The sequence below is a fragment of the Oreochromis niloticus genome, linkage group LG17, assembly GCF_001858045.2.
Source record: "Oreochromis niloticus isolate F11D_XX linkage group LG17, O_niloticus_UMD_NMBU, whole genome shotgun sequence".
In the NCBI taxonomy this organism is placed as follows: Eukaryota; Metazoa; Chordata; class Actinopteri; order Cichliformes; family Cichlidae; genus Oreochromis; species Oreochromis niloticus.
The window spans coordinates 32,988,000-33,013,356 of NC_031981.2; the positions used below are offsets into that span (position 1 = coordinate 32,988,000).

General features: G+C 41.5%; 2 protein-coding genes across 6 annotated transcripts in view; one reads left to right on the forward strand and one right to left on the reverse strand.

The window, feature by feature from the left end:
* ap1m3 (adaptor related protein complex 1 subunit mu 3) overlaps nucleotides 1-3,441 on the forward strand; it is a 32,351-nt gene extending 28,910 nt beyond the window's left edge. Inside the window, exon 12 of the mRNA XM_003452333.5 lies at nucleotides 1,981-3,441. Coding sequence (XP_003452381.1) covers nucleotides 1,981-2,003 — 23 coding nt within the window. The 3' untranslated portion in view covers nucleotides 2,004-3,441. The remainder of the gene's footprint in view (nucleotides 1-1,980) is intronic.
* A 307-nt stretch (nucleotides 3,442-3,748) lies between these two features.
* Nucleotides 3,749-21,856, reverse strand: tmem125a (transmembrane protein 125a). 5 transcript variants are annotated; one of them, XM_025899520.1, is made up of 4 exons: nucleotides 21,468-21,856; nucleotides 14,841-15,370; nucleotides 14,238-14,305; nucleotides 3,749-10,630 (listed from the first exon to the last, which is right to left on the reverse strand). In XM_025899520.1, exon 4 carries the CDS (start codon nucleotides 10,187-10,189, stop codon nucleotides 9,491-9,493), a length of 699 nt encoding a protein of 232 aa, XP_025755305.1. In that variant the 5' UTR covers nucleotides 10,190-10,630; nucleotides 14,238-14,305; nucleotides 14,841-15,370; nucleotides 21,468-21,856; the 3' UTR covers nucleotides 3,749-9,490. The 5 variants fall into 5 exon arrangements, with proteins under 5 accessions (XP_025755305.1, XP_013131300.1, XP_005457171.1 ...); XM_013275846.3 differs by having other exon boundaries at nucleotides 13,894-14,305; XM_005457114.4 differs by lacking the exon at nucleotides 14,238-14,305.
* Between the last annotated feature and the right edge of the window lie 3,501 nt (nucleotides 21,857-25,357).

Here is a 25,357-nt window from a genome sequence, read left to right on the forward strand (position 1 = left end):
TTTTTGGATTCCAAGTTGGTGTTCCTAGAAAGACAGAGGAGTAAAGTCCAAAGAGAGATCAGAGTCACAATCGGTCTTACTGCATCAGTATTCAGTGTGTGCCCCTTGAATGAACCCAGCTGGATAGCATCTATCATATCTATTACCTGGCTCTATCACCACGAGCCATGTCATCAGGGGCTTAGAGTGACAAAATGCAGGTTGCCAAGGATAGAAACCTTCTGGCTTCTTCGAGGCTTAGGTAGCGTGTTTAATGTCCAACTTTGAACAGAAACAGCCGAATTTCTGCAGCAACGCTAGCACCTGGGATCTTGAGATTCAGTTGCTGCCCTGGGAATGAACCCACATCCGTCAACCGCTGACAACAAGGGCGACAAGGACCAAGAAGTGTTTGTCAGCTTTGAGCTTGTTTCATCCCATTAACCTGAGATGTTACCTGCAAAGCATGTTGAAATAAAAAGCAACATCTTCGCCCCAAACACACACTTGTCATTTGAACAGGTCAGTTTAAAGCTTCAGTTTATTGATGAGACTGCAGCAAAGTCCTCCACACAGGCTCACGGGTTTCAGTGGGGACGCAAATGGTAATGATATGGAGATGGGAGCCTAGTACCTCTGCTGGACCACTGCCAGAAATCTTCAAGTTTCATACCTGCTATCTGCCCCAGGAATGAACCTGACTGCATTACATCAATCATATCCATTACCTGGCTTTGTCGGGGATGAGTCAGGGGATGCAGTGGTTGAATGATACCACAGGGTGCCAGGAGGCTCCCGGGGTGGCAACTTGGCAAATGCCAAGGTTACGATCACCTTGCTGTAACATCAGCAGAGAAGCAAAGGAGAGAAAGCGAGAGGGATCGAAAGGAGAAAAGATGAGAACAAGTTAGAGAAGGAAGAGGGATGAAGTTTGGGTGACTCAGAGAGATGGCTATTCCCTTTCTCTTACTGTTAACATCAGCAGCACACAGAGGGAGACGGGCGCGATCACATTTCACTCGACACTACAGGCAGACACTCTCACACTGATTAAATAATACCCTGATGCTGTGTACTGTAGCTAGTGGCTCATTAATGATTGATGAACAGGCATTTGCTTGTACTGTACAGCAGTAAGTCAAAGTGATGACTTCACTAATATCTGACTGATCAGGTGATGATGCACATTAGCTGGATGTTTAACAATGACACATCACTGATCCAGGTTGTCACGTTAGCTCTTCCTGGAGATGCGGTTCTTGATATCATAAAGGACTGCTTCATTTCAGGGGCATCACATCTGCCTCCGTCTCACCCTCTGCCTAGCATCCTCCTCTGTCACGCCAACCCTCTGCATGTCCTCCTTCCTACATCCATAGAGAATCTTCTCTGTGGTCTTCCTCTTCCTCCTTCAGGGCAGCTCCTTCTTCAACATCCTTTACCCTCCTCAGGTCCTGCCTGTCTTACTTTCTCCACTCTTACTTTGTAAATGAACCATCTACTTTTAGTTAAGCAGATATTTAATCCCCTTTTTTCTTGCTGCTATTACCAACATATCTCTGCTCACCCTGACCCCTGGAAACACCCTAAACTCACCTGTCGTTGATATTTAACTCACCGTCTTTTAAGTATTATGTCCCAACTCTGGGAAACTATTCAAAGGCTGTGTTGTCAGGATTTTTTGTTGTTGTTGTTTTTAATTAATATATATATGAGCATGGCTCAGTTAACACACACTCTGTATTCTATGCCACTGATATTTACCTTAAGCTGAAGTTCAAAAGAGTCAAAACAAAAGCTCATAACATATGCAAATGGGATGTTCGCATACTTCTGCTTCATCTTTTTTGTGACACCTCCGGGGTGCACACGTGCATTGTAATTATTCTGTACACCTTGTTTTGAGATTTAATGGTGCCATTATAAAGTGGTAGTGATGTGCAGGAGTGCTGAGGGGAAGTAAGCCGCACATTAATGCTCTGCTGTTACGTCTCTTGGCAGATTACCAGCTCCGGACGAACTAAAGGGCACAGACGCTGCTAGACGAATGGATATTTTCTTTCTTTGTCTTCGTCTTGCCTCCATTTCTCCAGATTCCTCTCTGCAGCGGACAGCAGAGGACAAGTCCAGGAGGACAATTTTTTTTTCCCTTCCCCTTACACTGAATGGCAACAGGATGTCATCCCTTCCTCTAAAACTAGCTTGACTCAGACAGGAAAGTGTGGTGCAACACCTCTGACCTGTAATTTCTATATCAGATTCCTCCAGTCTTCAGTAAAGCGTAAATAATAAACTGAGCTTCACTCTAAATGAACCCTGCAGGTTCATTTAGAGTGAAGTTTCTGGACTCTTAACAATTTTTTTTCTAGTTTTCTTAAGAAAGAGAAACAACATGTTATTGTAGTATTCGAAACATGGTCAATTTGGGCTGCTCAGCTTGTCCAGTGGCTTTCTGCTGTGTACTATGTAATCTGACTGATTATGTAGTCCCAGTGTACAGCAGCTGTGATTGTTTATCGCCACTTCTTATTTCTCTAAGGGCCATAATGTTGCAGACTGGTGATTTTTTCTGTATTGAAAAATGCCATGTACTCAAGTTACGTTTTGTTCCATGCAGGATCTTAGCTTCGACACAAAACCAGTCAGTATCTTTAACATTGCTCTTTCTGAATCACTTCTATGACCCATCCTTTATATTCAGTGGTTGATTTTTGTCCTCTCAGAGCATGTTTTTTTCCAGAACCTCTGTGTTCGTTGCCTCAAAAACTGCCTGCGTCTCATCGGCCCTAGCACTGTGAACTTAATCCCCCAGTGCACTGAAATTAACACCAGCAACCAGATCAATGATTAATAAGGCACAATATTGTCAGAGGCATCGGCAGTGTAACGCAACACCGTGGACACACTCTCATGGGGCCTGTAACCTGGTCCTTGTGCTCAAAATCAGCTTCCAGCTCTGAGCACAGACTGAAGGAATGAAAAAGGTGGAGGGGTGTTTTGGGGTTTCTTTTTTTATCCTTATATCTGTTGTTTATACTGTAATCACTAATCACTGCCATGTGGAAAGGGGACTTTAAAGGAAAACAGAAGGGGGTACAAAGGTAAAATTAACCTGAAGAAAGTTTCTGTGCTGAATGTGAGAATATTGACAAAATGGTGAAGAATTTTTCCCCCCAGGATTCTTCTCGACTCCCTCTACTGTGCACGCTTTTCACCACATCAGTTCAGCTGCATTGCTAACAAAACAGAAGACTCCTGAGTCATTTTACCATGTTTGCTGTTAAAACAAAAACATACTATTACAATCAGTCATTTTTTTTCATGTGGAGACCTGTTTGAGACCCCAGTGACGATTTTAATAGATCTGTGTTATGTGTTTTGATTAATTTATCAAGGACAATTTGTCCATAGGAAACAAAGGGATATATTTGGAAATAAAAAATTTTGTACCTTGTTATGGGATATCAGTGTTTTGTTTGTTTGGTTGTAATTTTTGCACATAGTTCCTTACTACATTGTTTCAGCAAATTTTAACATATGTGGGTAATATAATGTTTGCCAGCTCTGAAATGTAGATCAACAATCTGTCACATTAGTGAACCAATCTCAGATTAGTGCTCCATTGATATTCTGAGATAACGGCATAAAGGCGCTACATTAAGGTGCAATTCTTTTAAATGATTAGTCTGACATTTTGTGAAATATGCTAATAAATTCTTGCGGGACGTTAGATGAGGTAATTGATGCCATTTTCATGTCAGTTTGCAACATGGATCAAAAGAATTAAAGGAGCATTTTGAATATACATGAGATTTCAGTAGATATGCTGATATGGACTGGGTACTGTGTTTCAAATGATGCAACATTGTTTGATGGAAATGACAATAATCGGCCTACAGAGATCTAAATTCAAAGACACCCTGAAAATCAAAGTGAAAAAATTACACGGTAGGCTAGTGCATTTTCCCAAAATTTAATTTTAGCAACTCATAATGGCACAGGAGGTCCCTTTGCAGAGCTCTGAGAATACCAGAGCATGCTCCTAATGAGATGATGCTCTGGAAGATATCCTCCCAGGTCTGGACTGGGGCACCACTGAGCTCTGGGACAGTCTGAGATGCAACCTGGTGGCACTGGATGGATGGAAACAAAGTCCTGGAGGTGTTCTACTGGATTTAGGTCAGGCAAAGGGTGGGGACCAGTCATTGGTATCAGTTGTTTCATTTTCCAGATACTGCCTGCAAACAGCCTGGCCTCATGTGGCAGTATATGTTGTGTACCAGGAGAAACCCAGGACCTACTGCACCAGCATATGACAATTGGACTCCATGGTGCCGTCAGTGAGCACAGGGCCAACTAACAGACGTCGGCCCCTCAAGGCCACCCTCATGTAGTCTGTTTCTGATTGTTTGATCAGAGACATTCACAACTTGTGACCTGCTGGAGGTCATTTTGTAGCTCTGGCAGTGGTCATCCTGTTCCTCCATGCACAAAAGACCAGATATCAGTCCTGCTGATGAGTTAAGTCCATTCCAGCTCTCCTAGAGTAATGGTCTGTCTCCTGGAATCTCCTCCATGCTCTTAAAATGGTGCTGGGAGAAACAGCAAACCTTCTGGCAACGGAACATGCTGGAGCAGCTGGACTACCTGTTTCACCACTGTAGGGTCCAGGTCTTGCCTTGTGTTACCAGTAGTATTACCGCAGACCCTAGCCAAATGCCAAATTAGTGAAAAAACCCCCCAAAAAAAACAATCAGAAGGAAAAATGTTAGTGGCCTCCACCCGTAAAACCATTTGTGTTTGGGGGTTGTCTCACTGTTGCCCCTCCTGTTGTTAATTTCATCAACACCAAAGCAGCTGAAACTAATTAAAAACCTTCTCTGCTTAACTGACCAGATCAATATCTCAGAAGTTAAACTGACTCGATGCTGTACTCTGATTAAAAAGTGTTCTTTTGTTTTTTGAGCCGCATATAACACTGAAGCCATGTGCTGGTAAACTTAGGTTAGCATAAAGACAGGAAAAATAGGAGACAGTCAGGCTTACACAAAGGTCTAAAAACAAAAACAAACTCCCAACTTCTTTAAAGCCCTCAAGTTAAAGCAAGATGGTTACATGTCTGTGAAGGTTCTCAGTTGGTTACATGCCTTAACTAACTAAGGTCATCATAGGTGCAAAGCCAAAATTGAGTTGGTTTTAATAAAAGTGAAAATGGCATGTTTTGGTTGCCTGGGGTTAGGGGTAATTGTTATCTAGTTAGACTGCAGACAGCTAAGTAGTCATTGGAATAAATGTATGCAACATGCTAATGCACAGCGATAAACTAGAAGAATTGTGAGTAGAATTTGAAGGACCGCTATATGCATCTTCACGTCTCACCCACAGATGTTGTTTGGCGTGTAAGTCTGGGTTTCAGCAATACTGTGTTCAAAATGGAGCCTAGTTTTGGAATCAAATGGGAACTTGATTCAAATGCAATCTGGGGAAAGTCTTAAGCAAACAGGATGCACCTGAACAAAGTTTGGAGGGCCACAGTAAAAGGTCTAAATATTTTAGTAAATTAGAATTTGGATTTTTTTAAAACTCTTTGGCAGAAAAAAACATGTTTTTACTGCAGTGTAAACATGTGGACAAGAATGACCATTTTATCCTTTTAAGATGAATTTAACAACACGACACCGAGCAGAAGAGCGGTCTGAATGTCTTTCAAATCCAGTGTATAGCAGAGAAACAATTTGTCCAGTTTTTGTATTCTTTCTTCTGTTTGGCTTGACAGAAAAGCTCTGAATCCTCTCCTCCCACACAGTCCTCTCTCCTCAGTATCAGAACTGCCTCCCAGTTCGCTCTGTTCACCTCTTCTGGCTGTCATGCATGGGTTCACAGCCAGTCATTTCTACTGTATAGGCCACTCCAGGTCAAAAGACAAACTAAAAGTAAGTAAAAGTCCCAGGATTTCTGCATGTTGTCAAAATCCAGCAGGATCTATGCTATTTTATTTTTCTGTGTGTGTGTTTAAAGAAAGTGGTGCTGGTCTATGCCAGCCCCTACAGATCGCTGTGTTGTGCATTGTGCCTTCAGCTTGCTGTCCGTCATCACACCAACAATGGTTAACTGTGTGACCCTTTTGTCTCAAGGCAACAGCCTGTGCGTATGTGCGGACAGATAAGAGGCGTTACTGACTTACATACGCACACACAACAGAAACACAATGCAAGGCCATTTTTTAGGTTCTTCTGTAAGCCGATGTGAGAAATGACTCTCGAAGGCTTCGGAAGCGTTTCGCAAACATGAATGACCTTTTGCATCTTCTACTCTGATTCTGTCCTTGCGTCTTAAAAGTATCAGATGAACTTTTCCAAAAGGAAGAAACATGATTGCTTTTGCAATATTTTTTTTTTAAATTTCTGGAAACAAGCAGGATTAAATGATACCAAAGCCATATTTTCAGCAGCATAGCGTGGAGTTGTCCAATTCAGAGAAAAACTCACGTAGACATATCGACAACCCAGTTTAAACGATTGCAAGTGCACTAAAATTCTATGACTGGCCAGGCTGATGCAATGGATTTAATTTCACTGATTTTTCTTCGTCTCAGCTTTGTGAGGAATGATTATGGCTTATTATCTGAGCCAGAAATAGCCCACATCTAATAAATTCAAAGTGCCGAGACTACAGATGACACCTCCAGCTATGCGCCGCGGTTAAATTGAAAGTGTATTTTTGTAAAGTCTGAGTATTATTTAGAGAAGTGCAATACTGGTAGTTTTGGTATCTAAATGGGTTTTATTGTAAATAAAAAAAATCTGGATTAATGCATGATCTGAGTAATGAGCCAGCAGGTCAGTGCGAGTGTCACACCAACTGGATGTTGTTCTCTAAAGTTTAGTTAGGCAACGCAAAGAGACATGACATGGTGCCCACAAGGAAACGGTCAGCAAGATCTCTCATAAAAAGCATCTGCAATCAAGGTGATCTTCTGCATCCTCATTCCAAAGATTCTGGACCATCTTTTCAGGATCACCTAAAGCTTTAAGGAAATCATGGCTAGAAGATGAGCCTAGTGCCAAAAGGAGAGTTGGAATGAGAGCTTTCAGATTCAACAGCATGTTTTGACCAGCCAAGTATCCCACACGGTCATGTGACCCATGGAAAGTTTTTCCCAAAAGGCACCTTCTGAAGTTTTCACCAGTGGATTGCCAGAAAGTAGATAAAACATCCAGGGTGCCAATGCTTGTTTCTGCTACTCTATGTGATAGACATTAAATTTACCTAGTTTTGTCACTGAAACTATAATATATCCCAAGAGATTAATGCTCAGAGTTGGTTATTAAAAAACATTTATGATAAACAAAAAGATTTTAGCTTCGCATTGTGTCACTTGGAGTGGTTGAAAAGGTGATTCTATTGTGATTTTTAACAAAGCTTAAATGTGTTTTCTTCAAAATCATCTCCTGTACTTGCTGGAAAAACTGTAAATTAAAAAGCACAAAACACAAACCCATCCAATATGTACTTTGAGGGATTGTAACTCAGAAAATATTCACATTTTAAAGGTAAAATTTCACATAGCTATGTCAAAGGTAATGAAATGATTGTACTTTGAAGAAAAATGTTGATTCTAAGTTGGCTAGGTGGGAGGCACTGATTGATTTTGATTCATGAAATAATCCTTACTTATAATGTATTTGCTTCTTGAGGCCAGTTCTGCCATGCTGTCATGTTGTTCTTGTTGGAAACACCTTTAATAGATTGGATAAATGCATGCCCATAGACAGCTCATACACACAACTTTCCTTATGGATCACTGCATTTCGTGTTGGTTCCAAGTTTAAAGTGCAGATGCCTTTTTTTTGGCCTTTCCTCTGAAACATACTGGCTATTGTTTTCCAGATTCCCTTAGAGTGCCATCACAGTAAAATGTGCCCCTGGCATCACCAGCTGTAGATGAAACTACCATGAAAGCAGCTGAACGTGGGTTTGTCCAACAGCACAAGATGTAGCCATGAAACTTTAAGTGTGTAGCTGACATCAGAATAAAGGCTCAGTCTGAGCACGGCCATGAGCCAATTCTTTATCTAATAAAGAAATAATGAATACTGAGTAGGCTATTCATGGCTGAGAATGTGAACAACATGTTGACAATTGTTGTGGCTAATGTGATGCCATCACAAGATAGTGGGTACAAAATCAGAACTGGAGACTAACTCCTATTATTTAAGTCTTAATCCAGCAAGATTTGCATTATCTTTTTTTGGTGGTATCAAAACTCTAATGCTCACCCTGGCTGCCCACCTGGACAATGAGAGAAATCCATGCAACAAAGCAAGACTAAATGAGTCTACAAAGCTTGGTGGTTGTTCTTTATGACTTCCACGTTATTTTAAGTGAGTGTTTTACAGTACACAGTGGAATGCGATGCCGTGACGATATCAAAAATCTCGATTAACACTGGTTTAAGATAACAAAGCGCCGCAAGAGTCACAATTAAGACAGTACAGTGTTGATGCACAAAAAACACAAGTTATTCATACATTCTAAAGTGCTGTGATACAAGTCTCCAACAATCACATTGTCTTTGTTTTGACAGGCTGCCACAAACACTATATCTCCACAGCATGAATTTTGTTAAATTATTATTAAACCGAGGCAATAAAACTCCCAAAGAATCCCTCGTATTCATCATTCCAGAAATTGCAGAGGCAATATTTTCACATATTCACGAAGATCATGAGGATGGGATATAAATCAAAAATTATAAATAGGACTTGTTCATGTTCATACTGTCCCATTTCTTGCAGATTCCATCTTATTCAATTTCCATTTCATCCATTCAGATGACACTCTCATCCGCAACTACGAGAGCCTCAGTGAGCAGGAAGTGGTCAGATGTGTGGTCCCTAGTCAATTTTACAAAGCAGATCACAGATGCAAATCACATGCATAAATTTGAATGTGCTGCCCTCCAAATGAGACCTCAAAAAAACATTACTTCATCTTTTAGAGAACAAGATGGGTTTGTTTGGTTGTAGGCTTACAGTTCTTGGAATTTATAGACAGGGAATAGCTCAAAGTTCATTCATGGACTTTACTCCCGCCGTAGGTTAGCTGTTCTCAGTTGCAGCTTGCTTCTCCTGTGGGATAAAAATTGTGCTTGTAATTTAACAGAATTGGCTTAAATATTTTTTTGTTGTTGTTTTGTGTGTCTTCTCCATGCTGTTTAGCATTTGTCCTGTGAGAATGGAGTAACATTTACCCACTATCGATAAAAAGCTGACCATCACCTTGTACAGCAGTGTTCAGTTCTTCTGCCATTTTCCATTTTTGCATCCTTACTCACAGAGATCTGACTGCCAATAACTAACGTGTTCGCTAAGAATATACTACACACTCAACTATTTTATCTCGTACACAGTCTGCGGAAGCATGTATGGTATGAATCTGTGTCTGGGCATAAAGCCAGTTCTAATTTAGTTGAGCCAGTGGGCAAAAAAAGCTTTATTGGGGTTGCATCTCATATAAGGTTAGCCAAACTGGAGGTAGTCTCTCTTCGAGCATGACGGTCCATATGTCCTGAAACAGTGAAGATGTGCAAAACCCGGTCTACAAACCGCCGTCCGTGCCTCGTCCTCTCAAGAAGGATCACCACTACAGAGTATATCCCAACACCCACAACTGCAGCTCCACCTCCAGCCAGCAAAACCACTCCAGAAATGTACATGTCATTAAGGGCTTGGCCAGGCTTTGGCATATGGTTGGCAAGGGCCAGACGCAGTAGAACCCCTCCACAAATCAACAGTGACAGCCCGGTAATTAAAACCACTAGAAGGTCGGATAAACCGCCGCTCTTTAGCATGTCGATCCGCTGTCGGCTCCGAACGCAATTCATGTCCTGCACGGCTGAGCTGAGAAGTTGTTTGAGCAGGACTCCCAAGGCTAGCAGGCACAAAGCTGTGCCCGTACCGAGCCGCCACTCACTCGAGACGCTGGTGGTAGTCGAAAGAAGGCCGACGCCCCCGAGTCCGCAACCCAGGATGAGAATCACAGCGACGCAGTAGCAGAGGACAGACTTTCCAGGATCTCTGAACCACCACAGCTCCACTTGTTCCTCTAGGATGCTGTGCTGAATCTGTGCTGGGTCTGCTGGACCATTAAGGCCCAGTTCAGGACTCCTGGCTTCCCTCGCGGGGGGAAGGTTGTCCAGCTCCGGCATTGTAGTGGTACTCCCAGCCTGCTGAAGGAGGATGCCACCACCACCACAATGAGGGAAAAAGAATCCACAAGGTTACGTTGGTCCTTCTTTAATCTACCAAAGGTTACTGCAGGTCGATCAGGACAAGCAAGAGATTCCAGAAGCTTTATGGGGGAATTTGCTCAAAATTAGTAAATCTAAAAAGAAGGTAAATGTAATTCCCCAAAAATGTTCAAAACAAATTACTGAGATCAGTGTATTGTATTTTATCCACAATGGTTTGTACTCAAAAGTTCCACAAAGTTAGTTTGGATGTATCGTTCCTGAAAATTCATGGAGTTTCTTGTAGTTTTTCTTGTAGTTAACACCGGATACAGAGGCAGATCCCAGTCATCCTTAATGCGTTAGTTTCTGAATCAAAGAATCCACACATCGACTAAAGTGTCAGTTGGTAGCAGTCACCTGGAAGATAAGACATACAGTTCATTCAGTGCTGTAGGTGGACTTAACCTCTCCAGCTAACTTAGTTAGATAACTGTCTTACTAACTAGTACATACATTCAATTACTAACCAAACAATAAGTCACAGCACAGAAATGCATGGATAAGAAGTGTTCATCTATCATTTGTTCCCCAAGCACAACATGCAGAGGAGTAATAGCTCAACTTTCAAATCAATTCAATTCAATTCGATTTAATCTACACAGCACCAAATCACAACAACAGTCACTTCAAGGTGCTCTAACCACCCACTTTCAACAGTGTCTGGCTAAGCACAGGCTTATATATGAAGACTTTTTGACTTCTGTTTCTTCCTTCTTGTTTTTAAGGGTCTGTTTGTTTTCCACACCCTGAAGGATGTGATCAGTACAAGGTGAGTTAAAGAAAAACTTCAGACCAGCTAAAAATCCTCTGCGTGCTGAGCTCCAGAGATTGAAGTTCTTTGCCTCCTATTCACCAACAAGTTTGTTTTTTGTTTCTGCTCTTTTATTTTCTGACACTGTGTGAAACCTGAGAAGCAACAGGCACAAACGGTGTTATTCAGCTCGGTGTCAAATTTCTCTTTAAAATTTTTAAGTTTGTGTATATTTTGCAGCAGCGGATAAAAAACAGCCAAATTAAAGACACACGTACACACACATATACTCACAAAGTTTCTATGTAAAAAAACTTGGTGTGCTGACACCGGCAACCTTTTCTATCTCTCGTTATCACTATGGTAATGAGTTGCCACTACAGAGGCGGCTGGATAAAAGGAGCATCAGCTGTCGATAGAATAAACAATTCCTATCCACGCACACACACAGAAAATCAAACAGCTAATCCACAAATGTAAATTTTCGTTCTTTTCATCCTTCCAAACAGACACCCACACAGCCTCACTTGACGAATCTTCCTATTACCTTGAGTCCAGTAAATCTTCTTTTCCTTCCTCACATGAACTGTTAACACAAATTGGAGTAAACCCCCCCAATCACCACCACCCCTTTATTTAACCTTTGTGCTGACCTCAGCACATTTAGCATCCACACTGTAGTTTGTAACCTCTTCGCACGCCCATAACACAGTCATGTAAACAAACAGCAAGCAAACAACCTCAAGGTTATGGCTCTCCACAGCTTGTCTTTCAAAAAAAATAAAAAACTGTCTGCGGCTTTATTTCTATCAAAGTCACAGGCCCACACTGTCCAATAGAAGCTGACAGCAGTCACAGTTTGTCCTCAGCGATCGTGGATCCAGCTGACACAAACACTGCTCAGGAAAAAAATGAAAGGAAAAAAAATATATATGTGTATAGAGAGAGAGAACTTGTAATTGCATCTTTGAATTCCCCATACACACAAACACACTTATCAGCTGTTTAGAAAAGACTAAACAAAAATGCAAGATCACATTTTTTGTCAGTATGGACAGGTACCGCCTTGTATCGAGGTGGAGCAGTTATACCGTGACACGGGGAGATATGAGTTGCATACACAAGGTGTGAAATGAAGAGTGAGGTAATTACAGCCGAGGAGGAGGGTGTTTATTGGCAACATGCTGTTCTGGAAGCTCTTCACATCCTCTATCTGGTGGAGGGCTGTGTCAGTGTGTGCGTGCATGTGTGTGTGTGTGTGTGGTTGGCTTTTTTACAGTTGTAGATAAGTAGTCAAAAGAAATGCTATAAAAAGAGCATGTGAGTTAGCATGTTTAATCATATGATAAGCCTGTGCATGTTTCACTGAGCATTTGTTTTTGCATATGTGCACGTGTGTGTCTTTGTGTGTGCACCTGTGCATGTATGTTGAGTCACTAATTAATCCCAGCTGATTTGAGCTCAGTGTCGCTGACAGGTGAGGCCAAAAACACAGCACAATCACTGAGAAGAAGAAACATATGGTTTAAGGTGAAAAAAAGAAAGATGCTACAACGCCATCGAAAGCTGTGAAACTATCCCTTTGATTCCTGCTGAACTCGTTTATGAGACATTATTTATACTCTTTCGTTAAGCTCCTAGTAACATGAAGCACGCGATCAACAGGGCGACAGAGCGAGAGGCACCGGCACGTGACACAAGATGAAACTGAACCCTCGATGACGCGAGTATATCTTACTTCATGTTCTGTTTTTCGCAGTCGAATCCCCACAGAGACAAAACACAGAGACAGAACTGCTGGGCTGTGTCTGCCTTTCTTCATTTTATCACTTATATGACCTCTAAACCCTGTCATATCAGCCGTGTCTTATTGGCCTCATAAATATCTCCACAAAAGCACTGACTCACTGCCTAACTCTGTGCTGGCCTCCTTTTAAGAAACAGAAAAGAGGTAGAGAGGCGCAAATAATCTACACAAACACATTATTCAGTTTTCCCACTGTGCTCTGCTCAAGCCACTAATGTCAAAAGTTGACTTTTGTTATTTAGTAAAAGCTTGAAATAATCTTTGGTTGTCAGTCTGAAACCTTGATAGAGTTTGACACAGATTGTGAACGAGGTAGGGCCATCTCCTCGTGCTCGAAAATTCAAAAAGATTTTGCAGCACTGCTGTTGCCCAAAGTCATCTTCATCCCACCGTGCGCTAAAACCTTCAGTGCACCATGTCTAACAATGAATCTTCACACCTTTAGCCGTCGATTTTCACACTCCCACAACTCTTGGCATATTCATAAAATATAGATCCGCAGATGTACTACTGCCGCTGACTGTAAAACTCAGCGAGGCTTAGTTGACAAGCAGCATTATTGACAATCTGCATCATCCCTTCATTTGGACTGACAATCCCGGTATTTGTCGTGACCTATGAATGTGGCAGGTACTTGCGTATCAAAAATCTGCTGATTATAAATCAGCACATCTTGATGTCTAAAGTAGCTTATAAAGGCATTTGAAAGCTACTCTAGTGATTATTATTCCAATTTATCAGAAGACACAGTGTCTGAAGACAATCGTAAATGGCTGTCTTTTAAGTGACAGGAATAATAAGTGTGTCATGGACACTCAGCTCTGCAGAAGTACTGACATGATTGAAATGGGCTGACGCTACCAGTAAAAATGTTCTCTGTACTGCTAATGCAACCAAAAGTAATGATTAAAAATCCCAAAGACACTGTAATTGTAAACCCCGGACACAGAGTATCACCCTCTTTCTCTTTCGCTCTCTCTGCCTCTGCTACGTTTTCAGCCCACAAGGTCACAAGAGGAGCTGTGCTTTAGAGTAAAATACAGTATACTGCACTCCAATTACCTGGGAAGCTTTGGGACTCCGGTATTCCCGCCTCTGTTATGTCGGCCAGCTGAATTCATTTCACCGGCCATTAGTGCCTCGTTTTACTGTTGATGAGGGGTTCTTTTTAAAGTTGGATGTCGGGATATCGTATGCTAATCAGAGTGCCGGTCAGCAGAGTTTGATAGAAGAGAGCAAAAGCATCCAAAGAAAGTGAAGTTGGCAAAATTTTGCATATTTTAAAAATACCAAAGAAGAAAGAAAAGTGCAGGGACTCAGGTGGGAGAATGAAAGTGCAATAACCCCAAAACGAAGTGGATGTTTGAGTGCTTGGCAAGGGTGCAGTGCAGAACGTGGTAGCTTACAGCAGATAAAAGCATGCGTTGACATCCAGGGAAGCTCGGACTGGAATGCAATGCGTGTTACGTTTTGACTGTCAGAGGAAAAAAAAGAGAAAACAGCTTTATTCAGGTAAGCACAGCACAATGAGAAGTGGCTTGTTTGCTGTTTAAAAAAAAGCTGAAATATTGTTTGCCAGGCTGTTGCAACTTCTGTGAATTCACTCTGGAGCACACAGACTGGAGGGGAAGAGGACGTTTGGGGCTCAAAACCAAACTTGTTGTGCTATAGACAGCCTTTCCTTCAGTATTTGGAGTTCATTTGCTTTCCTCTAAATGATGTTTGCTATATTTAGAATTTTCTTTTTCAATCTTCACGTCCTCTTACTGCACAAATGTAGAACAAGGCATCAGTGCCAAATAATCAAAGCAAAAATATGTCAGAAAAAAGATAGATCCTTCTGCTCCTGCTGCTAAATTTCCTGCTGTGTGCATTTTTAAAGGCATTTTTATCTCAGGACGGCGGGACGGGCTGAAGGGGAGTCCATGGGAGATTAGACGATGTGTTGCCGTGGTGACAAAGCAATGCTGTACTTCCTGTCCCCCCCCCCCTTTTACACTCACACCCACCCTCTTCTCCTCTAGTCAGGCGTTGATTCTCTTGGCGTCCCCACGGGCGAAGAGAGGGGTCAGGGTTGGCTCCATCTGTCTATGTGATGGGCATCGGTGCCAAGCGCCACGGGGGCTGGAGGGAGAGGAAAGAAGGCTCGTGTGGAGTGGGAGGGTAACGGATGTTTCTGAGCAGTCATCTGGGACTCCGAATGGGGCTGAAACTGGGCCTGGGGAGTGGGAAAGGGGTTCAGGGAAGTGGGTTGGGGATAAGGGTGTTAGAAGCAAAGGGACAGAGGACGGAGGGAAAGGCTAGGGGCTAAGGATAGCGCTGAGACTTCACTCTTGTTCCTGGTATAACAAAGGTGGCTGGCAAAGAAGAATGATGCTGAATAGGTCTTTATGCAGACAAGCTGGATCTTTCGTCTCTTCTCTAGTCACAATGGACAGGCAAGGCACTCGGGGAGCCTCGCTGTGTCCGGAACCAGTGATGAGACAATGGCCGAGTCAGTATTACTGTCCTCACTCTGCCAGGCATCACAAGGGAAAACCTAAGAGAAAAAGAAAAGACTTTTACAGGAGCTGCACATACTGTTCTTTAACCCCTACGGTTCACCTTAAAAGCGCTTACACATTCATTCCTCTCCTGTTCTGCCACTGAAATTCAGCTTCTATCCCTCTAACGGCAAGCAAATCACTGTGTTCAAATGTTAAAGATGCTTCAAGTCTACAAACCGGTGCGTGATCGTCAAACTGATTAACGAGCTTAATTAAAATCTTGCACATTATCAAGGAACGGGATACCCAGATGAGCCCCCCTCAACACCGCAACCAGAGCCATGTTTCTTTTTTCAGAAACTAATGGTTTGTTTTCAGCTACATAGGCACTGGGGTTTTAAAGATGGCAGTGTGGGTTGGATTTAACTAATTCTATAGTTGGTGGATGGACTGCCATGAAATTTACTGCAGGCATTCATTTTCAGTTTGTCCGGCGCCACCCGTCAGGATGAACTTTTCGGTACTGGGTGAAAAGTCTCAACAAATGAGAAGTGGTTCACGTACCATCTCGGATGATTTATGATGAATCTGTCGATGCCTTAAATTTTAATCTCGTGCCATTATTAATTAATGAATCAAGGTGTGATTAAGCCCAGAGGGAACACAGTGGAAGTAGTTTAATGTGATTCCTGGAGTGCTGCAACGAGAAACTGCTACAATCACACTTCAGCGTGCGACCGTACCTGGCTTCGGGACTTTTGGGGTGGACAGGGATATTAATCTAAGTGGTAAGAACAAATGTGAATGGATTGCAGTAGTTGTAATTAAAGAAAAAGTGGTTTAATACCAGATATGTTACTGCAAAACAATGTTTCTCAATTGGATTCCTCCATCAGCTGCCACAAAGCCGGTCCAAATGACCGTGTACGTGGTCGGTAGCTATGTATAACAAGCAAATCCTTACCACCCTCTCTCCATCTTGAATGTATTTTGTCTCAAAGTAAAATGGAGATAATTATGCATGGCTTTATTCCATCTTGTCTTGATTATTTGTTATCCCTTATTCCTCTGCCTGAGCAAATCATCCCTGGATCGCCTACAAATGATCCGGAATGCCTCTTTCACGCACCAGGTCCCATAGAATATAGATTTTGTCTTCCTTACACTGGTTCCCCATAAAGTTTACGCTTCAATTAAAACTTTTGGTAAGCCCTTTCAGAGCCCTCCATGGTCAGATAACTCTGTATGTCAGTGAATTACTACAACCAAACATAACATCTAGATCCCTGAGGTCTGTGATCAATAACTGCTGACTGCACCTAGATCCAGGTTAAAGACAAAAATGGTGACTGTGCTTTTGAGGTTGTGGCTCTCTCATACCACAATACCAGCATTCATTTTAGATTTTAGTTCCTTGTTGTATCACATTGACATTATGATTAATTAAGCTCTTCACTTTTTTATCATCTATTTAATTGGGCTCCTCTTTTAGCATAATTTTAACATTTATGGGCTACTGAGTTTCTGATGTTTTGGCAGCTGTACCGCAGTAATTTCCAAACTTTTGGGATGAATAAGTTGTTGTTTTTTTTACTCCATCTAATGTCATAAACTTTGGCTAATTGCCAACCCCTTCTACATTAATGGCATTCCCAACTGCTCCACCTGTACTTTGTTGCTAATTAGCAACCGTTAATATGGCTAACGTGAAAATTTGTCGACATTGCAATCTGATGCATTAGACAGCTTCACAGAGCAGCTAGTGTGGCTGCAGACCTTCAGTTATAAGGGGATATTAATATTTTTAGATGCTTTAAACTTCCCATTTCCATTCTCCTCCTTACCCACTGCCTCATCTCAGGTGATTTTCTTCCTTCCCAAATGAGCTTTATATCTCAGCTTATGGCACAATATCACCCTGACTGGCACGACCAGCCAAGACCTTCCCCCCTGACACTTTATCCACAACCAAGCACACACACTCATCCCCATCTGCTTTCTTCACACTCTTCCTTATCTCCATAGCTTTACACACGTTTCCTCCCTTTTTTCTACGCCTCTCATATCGTTCTCTGTCTCACTACCAGTGCTCCTCTGTGTGGCTACTTCTTATCTTTTCTGTCTGCTCGGGTATTTGGGTGTTGTGCAGGCAGAGATGTGCATGGGGTGTGGAGGGGGGGATTACTCACAGAGGTCCCTCTGGATTCAGGTAAAAGCCTGTTTGACTCAAAGCCCCAGTGGCATAATGCATGCAAACATGTGTCATGCACACAGCTACCTGGTCCTTTTTCAGCTGTTTTGGTGTTTACATTGTTTTCTCCTTGAAATTCTGATGCTTTCCCCCCTTCAATCATTCTTGTATTCACATCCCATCAGTCCCAACATTAAAAAAGGTGCCAATTCATCAGCCTCAGTAAAACTGCTGAGTATTGTTAATCCCCACCACGAACACGTGTTAACAATCAAAGCCAAAACTCGATTTGCACAAATTTGTTATCTGGAATATGGTGTTCCTCTCTTTTTAAATAGACTTCTTCCTCTCACTGGAAACACTGCTGTTGACAAAAATGTAGACCAGTCTAATTCAGCTTAGCAGAGGCTCTGGATCTCATTCAGCCGGTACGACGGGAGCCAAATGGGGCTTTTAAACACTGAGCACAATTCAAAATGGCTCGAATATTTCTGCTTCCGTCAAACTGGCTCCTTTACCATGACTCCAGAAATCCAGATTTTTTCTTTCTTTCTTTCTCTTTTTTTTTTTGAAAGTTGAAGGAAATTAACTGAATGACGTGCATAATGACTAAGCTGTGTAATAACCCTCGGTCCCCGAAGTGCAGGAGTGTTGATTAAAAAAGAAAAAGAAAAAGGGAAGAACCTCTGTCCAGCCGGTTGCTTTCCCTTGTCATGCACAGCTGCAATATTAAAACGCTAATCAAATCACCAATTAACATGCTGGTCCCCTTCTGCTTCACTCCTGCTGACGATGGGAAAGGCTCACCCCCACCTCCCCATCTTCTGTCTTTGTTTATTTTAACCCTGACCCTTTCCTCTTGTGGGTTTTAAAGGTGATATTCAACATATTTTAATTTGATATTGGCTGTCTGGTGATGATAATTGTAATGAATTAGATGGCTGGCTCAGTGTCTGGCTATTTCCTCACTACCTGAACTGATGTCTCCATCCTGCAGCTGCACGTTGTGGCTGAACTTTTAATACAGCTTTTTAGTCTGAGGTGACAGGAATTTTTTTTGACATCTATGTTCTCCGGAGGATGAAACCTAACAACTATAATGAGCTCCCAACTTTCTCTGTAGTGCCTATATGAGGAGGACACCTGCGGTTAAGTGAGATGTTCTAATAACTATTGTATCGATAAGATTGAAAAAACACTGATGCCTCCGCACTTTTATATGCTTAATATGGAACGAGAGCGAGCAGCTTGCTATAATATTTATATATATCACAGACAGAGAGCCAGCAAGCAAACTGGTACATGCCAGAGCGTTAATAAAGTTTCAAAAATCTCTCCCCGTGCTCTCCTTCATCTCCTCTTCCCCTCACTCCCTTACCAGTCACAACAGATGGCTACCCCTCCTCTGAGCCCGGTTCTGCCCGAGGGTATCTTCCTGTTAAAATGGATCTTTGTCTTCCCACCGTCGCAAAATGCTTCCTCCTATGAGATTGTCAGATGATTGGATCTTTATTTTATTACATAAATTTTACTTGGGCTTGATCTGTAACTTCTTGGTGTCTCTACTGCTTGCAAGTACCTGGAAAGCAAATAGCTTTCCCATCACTGTTGGGGTTTTTTAATAGCGTTGTTCTAGCAATAGTAAACACATGTTAATGTGTTAACCAGTTAAAAACAATGACGCAAGTGCTAAAAAACCAACATGTTAGAAGTGGATTTAAAGCTGCAGTCCTGATCACAAAGGGAAAAGCAGCCCGTGGATATACAGCGGCTTCATCAAACTTAAACATGCCTCTTTGTCTATTCAGTTTGTTATAGAAATAAATAACTGATTAATTCACATATAATGCCAGCAAGCTCCAGCGTGGACTGCTTTTTATAAGGTGCGTAAGTGAAAACCTGAATCCTGTTTGGAATGGCTATTAGTCTGATCTTTTAAAAAGGTGGGACCTCCCACTGATGAGACAAAAGTGGATCTTGCCAGCATGATGTGAAGGGTTTCTGCGGGAAAACCTGGTAAGGAATAGATGCTGACACTCAGCTATGTCTGTGCGTGCAGTAAGCATTTTCTCACTGATAAGTTAGAAATCAAAGTGTCATTTTTAGCTTACTGTATTTCTGCAGGTGAAGTTGAAGCATTTTTGACGTTGTTCCGCTTGTGTTACATTTCAGAATGCTACGACTGACACTGTTTTGACTGCAAGTGCCTTCGCTAACCACAGCAGAATGCTTATATAGCTAACATTAACTACCAGCTAAGATTGCCAAAATAATCATCTGATGTGGTGAAATCTAATATTTTTAGCCAGCTGCAGTCATTTTGCGAGTGATTCAGCCCTTGATTGTGGTGCCCGCTGTTCTCCCCTCCAGTGGAGGTGGTGTTCAGATGTAAAGCGCTGTCTCTACAAGCTTCCAGTATGGATAAGTGTAGATGTAAAAACAATCTTGTACAAATAGCTTAAAGTTATGATCATCAATTTGAGACGAGTACAAAAGGAAGAATCATCTTTTCTGAACACAGTCTGGCAGTTTAGCCTCATCTCACCCCTTTATGGAATTCATTATGCTTTCTGATGGATGTGTATTATAGCCAGGGACAGGAGTGGATGTAGTCATTACGGCTGCTACAGATGCCACACTACATACCTGACTGTGTGCATCTGCTGACGGTGGAGAAAGGGGGATATTTAAGATTCTTGTCTGATACTCTCTACTCTGATTTGTGTGTTGTCTCAAAGCCAACACACAAACACATACAAAAAACGCATCCTGTGTTGCACGGTTATCCACAGACTCAATCACTGACTCACTTTGTTTTTCTCCTCCTTTCATCCTGCACTCTGTGTTGACTTCAGGCTCTTTCTTAACGAGGTCTATCACATGTTGTTTTCAGCCTGACTTGTTTTTAAGAGTTAGACCTCATCTTAAATGATCCTTAAAGTGCTTTCGGTGTAGAGAGACTGACAGTCAGCATGTAACCTCGGCTCATTTAGATGCCCTGCCACGATTCATCTTCGGCCTTTAGATTAGTACCAGCAGATCAAGAGGTTATGAGCAAAGCAGCAGGGGTCATGCCTGGACAGTCTATTGATCTGTTGCAATTGCAAAGACTTGAATACAGCTACAACAACACTCCCTTTCTATGTGGTTTATGGATTTTCCACAATGCAGCAAAACTGATAGCTGAGTATATGACAGCAGCCCTATGAAGTGATGATCTGCAGCGTATCTGAAGACCTATGTGTTTGATAACTGTGGACCATCCTACCAGAGCAAAGGTTAGTGGGTTTGGCATAATGTCAATATGTTTTACTTCCTTGTTTTCCTCAGAGTGAAACAGACTATTTATTCTTCCAGGAAAGTCCAGAAAGCATACGAGCATGACAATGCAGCTATTGTGGGAAAAGTGACACCAATATCCAGGCACCCATGATCTGCAGACAATGGATTTCTTTAAGAAGTCATGCTTACATGTATTATAGATAGATAGATAGATAGATAGATAGATAGATAGATAGATAGATAGATAGCTTTAAGCTTTTAGTTAAGTCCTTACAAAAGCCAAGAGAGAAAAACATTTATAAAAAGAGAGTTAAGATGCGACACACAGATACTGACCTTTATATAATAATATTTTAACAGTTTAGTATACAACTTACTAAATTGTTAAATATTTTTTAAAAATAAAAGTGCTATGTCAGTGATACCAGCCTGCACTACTGCGCAGATGAGCGCTATTAATACGATTATTATTACTGATCGACAGTGACGTTCTTTTATAATCCTTTTTATAATCCTGCTGTTCATTCGGGAATAAAGGAACATGAATAATGTAACAGTTACAAAAACTCGCATGTAAGTTTTAAATAAATCGGATTTAATTTAAAAAAAAGCCCTTTGTTGGTAAAAAGTTGAAACTCCTCTGTGTTTGGAGCTTGTTTATTAGAAGCCACTCTTACCTGTGCGCTGAGCTGTTCACACTGAATACCGTCAGCTCCGCGCAGTAGCTGCTCTCGGTTTCTTTTCGGTAATTCCCAGCCCGTTGTCCAGATCTTCAAAGTCCCACAGCCGTATGTCGCCGCATACCTTCAGCCGTCTTTTGGATGAGAGGGTCCGGAGCAATGAAGGTGCCGTGGGTGCCGCGCTTCCCCCCCTTTCGCTCTCGGTGAAAGCCCACAGTCTCTCTGCCTCTTCACCGGACGGACTTCCCCCGTTTAATGCAGGTGTGGCCGCGCACGGCGACAGGGGACGCCGATGGGAGGGGACAGAGAGTCAGCGAATCGACCTCCGCACTGCCGTGGGTCCCCAGAGGGAAACCAGCACATGAAACGAAGGACGGCTGCTCCTGATAAATAAAAGATTCACTGTGATTGTGGTGGAGGGCTGTCAGGTTTACAGAGCAGTATTGGTTTAACCCTTCCAGTCCACAAGGAGGGGAAAAAGTCTGCTGATCAATAGATTAATCAATAACTGTAGCTAGTGTTAACTGATTGATATAATATTAATCTAACTGATTAACATTAGGGCTATAAGGCGGTGCACTTGTTGTTTTTCTGCCATTCATCACTTAGTAGTGACATAACGTGATTGATTCTGAGACAGAAAGCAAATTTCTGAGCAATTTCTATTGCTGCTCCTGTGGAACTCTCCATCATGCTGATGTTTGTGCGCTATCGAGCGCTTTAATAGATTGTTTTAGCAACTGCGTCTATGATAGGCTCCGTTGGTCTTCTTAGAAAAACAATTTCTGTTGTGTTTCCCATGTATCCAGCCTATATAAGTTTAAATCCATACCTATTCTTATAACTTTTTTGGCATATATGGATGTGTCTGTCTGTCCCCCCCCCCCCCACTAGCACAGTTTCTGCCCACAGAAACTAAAATGACTGATTTGACTTGCTAAAGCGTGGTCAGGCTGGGAAGTTGGGATCCCATTAAAGGCCAGATCTTTGTAGTTTATTGGCATGCAAAAAACATTTTTAAAAAATTAGAAAAAAAAAATGTTGTGTTATTATACTGTGACATGTCCTTCTCATGTCCAATTTATTCCACTTAAAGGCCCCATGAAACGACAGAGTCAAGCAAAAATAATCCACTCTTGTTACAGTTTTACAGCTGGAGCCAAAAACCTGCTTCACAATCTTAAATAGAACTACTACAAGTGATATGGTGCATTTACAAGTACTAAACAAATAAAGTAAGTAACATCTGATTTCTAGCATCTTTCGAGATGCACAACAAAATGTCAGAGCATTTAAAAAAAGGATTAAAAAAAATAAGATTAAAACATCCGTAAAGAAAGAAGAACGATGCTCCAATTTTATTACTTTTTATTATTTTCAGATGTTTCAGATGGCTATGCCAAAGTCCAGACAGGCAGATTCAGATTTGTCCTTTGGCCTTCAGCTTTTTCACGTGTCTTGAAGTAAAACTCATTTGCCTATACTTCCAGTTTATATTCAAAGCACAACATCATTTGATTCTTCTAATAAAAGAAATTTCCAAAGCCAGAAAACTCCTGTGTTTGGTTTGTTTGGTTTTGTGTGGACGTCTGGGAGCTACATCCACGTAGCTTACGGCACTGCACTAAACTGGTGCCTCTCCTCATCTGTTGATCATTTGGAGTCTGGATCATATTCAGCACATCAGCAGGTTTCCTTCTTCCAGCACAGTCTTCATTGCATTCGATATTTTCATCCTCTTCAGGGCCACATTCCAAAATTAGATCAAGTGCTTCATTCACAGTTAGTCACTCACGTACCGTGGTGCTACCACAGAATGTCATGTGCACGGAGAGAAGTATTATTTTTAGACCAAAGATACAGGAGCTGATTAGAGTAGATGTGTTGGATGGATACCATAGAGCAAGAAAGTGAATGTGGGAGTGGAGCTATATCCAAGGACCCTTATTATCTTTTCATCTGTACATACCTGAACATCAGACTATGTTGCCAACACTTTGTTCAAACAAAGTTTTTGTTTGTTTTTTTGCATACTAAGGTGCCTTCACAGTGAGTTGTTCCTTCTGATAAATAGCCCCGTTGTGATATAACACATTGAGTATAGCATCTCTGACACAAAGGAGATTATTGGGTGATTTCTTTGAGGGGGGGCTTTGCCAAGAGTAACTATAATCCATTTATATCGTTTGCAGCCTAGTGATTCCCCATAAATTGGATAATACAGAAAAAACATTTTATGCCTCTTGTGGAAATAAAAACAAAGAAGAAGAGTAAAATGATTTCATTGCAAAAATAAAAGTGAAAACGTAGTGTCACCATCACTAATGTTCAGACATCGTGTCCTTTGGTGAATTACCTCTATGGCTGCAATATTACAGTTTTAGTACAATTTTATTTGTTTCCAATTTCTTTTCCATTTGGCAATGTCATTCTTTGGATTAGTTCAATGCCTGATGTGTAATATTTTAGAATGTTAGAAAAAATCAAGCTGTCAGTGCATGACACAAGCACAAATCATGTTAAAGGAAAAGGCCATCGATCCATGTAATTAGTCGCTTATCCAGTTCAGGGTCAGTGGAGATATGGAGCCTATCCCAGCTCTCATAGGGGGAGAGGTGAGGCACGCCTCAGGCAGATTGCCAGTCCATCACAGGGCTAAAACAGAGAGACAGACATAGAATTGCCAGTTAACCCTAGAAACATATCTTTGGACTGTAGAAAGAAGGCACTATGCAGGCACAGGGAGAACAATCTCCACAAAGAAAGGCCCTGCCAGGATTGACCCCTAGGACCTGTGAGACAACTGCAAATGAATGTCAGTTTTAAAACATCACATTTGACATTTTAACCAAAGTCTAGATGTGACAAGGTTTATTTATTTATTGTGCTGTTATCATGAAAACACATTTTTACATTTTGGTTTGATGGTGTCAGAGTAAATGGTATAATCTCACCAGAACTGGCGGGGTTCATCAAAAACAGATTGTAACTACTATCACTTTCATGTCACTCTAACCGGTGTATTTCCAGAGCTTAAAGTCTGACACACTGACATGGCCATGCTTAAAAAGATATTCTATAATAATATTAATAATAATATTCCAGCTAGATGGGAACATTCCCAGATGTTACCTTCTCAAAAAACAAATATTGCAATTTGATTTTCAAAGAACTTTACCCAGATGTTTAATAATGTTCCTGTAAGGTCAAAAGTTTAACTAAGCTGTAGCATTGCTACGAGGCAGCATTGGCAATAACCGCACCACCCTGCCACCACCAGAAGAAATCACAAATGTATTAATATTTTACATTGTTTTGGGTTACACTGTCAGACCTCTGGTGCAGCTAAAGATGTTGTTTGTGTATATGTGAGTTTCCCTTTCACTGGCTGTAGTAAAGAGATTTAAACAAGGTTTTGTTCTCTGTCTAAGGGGACAATTTACTCTTTCAGTTTATTGGGCTCCAGCTAAAAACTGTCTGCCAAGCTGAAGTAACACTCAACTAATTTTGAAATGGATCATTCAAAAAAATAAAAATCTGTTGTTTTGCATTTCCAAATACTAGCGCTGGGTGATGTGTTAACCCAGCACAGCACTGTGTTGCTGTTGATCCAACCAGCACACTCACTCTGGGAGGTAAAGGGGCTGTAGTGGGGGGTAACAGACAAAAACAAAAGCAGCCTATCATTTGGTTACATTAGCAGCTCTTGTTTGTTTTTGTGATATTCGTTTTTTTTCCTGCATTATGCCCTCCCCCCGCAACTGAAGTAAACCAAATATCAACAATGACTGAATTTAAAGTGGCTGCCATCAAATGACTCCAGAGAGGGACGCTGGCATGTGAGAGTGAAACAAAATGTTACTGATGTAGTCTCACAGCAGTATATT

Excerpts from the sequence above, each read along its gene's own strand:
- tmem125a (XM_005457114.4), bottom strand. The coding sequence starts at position 10,189 with ATGCCGGAGCTGGACAACCTTCCCCCCGCGAGGGAAGCCAGGAGTCCT.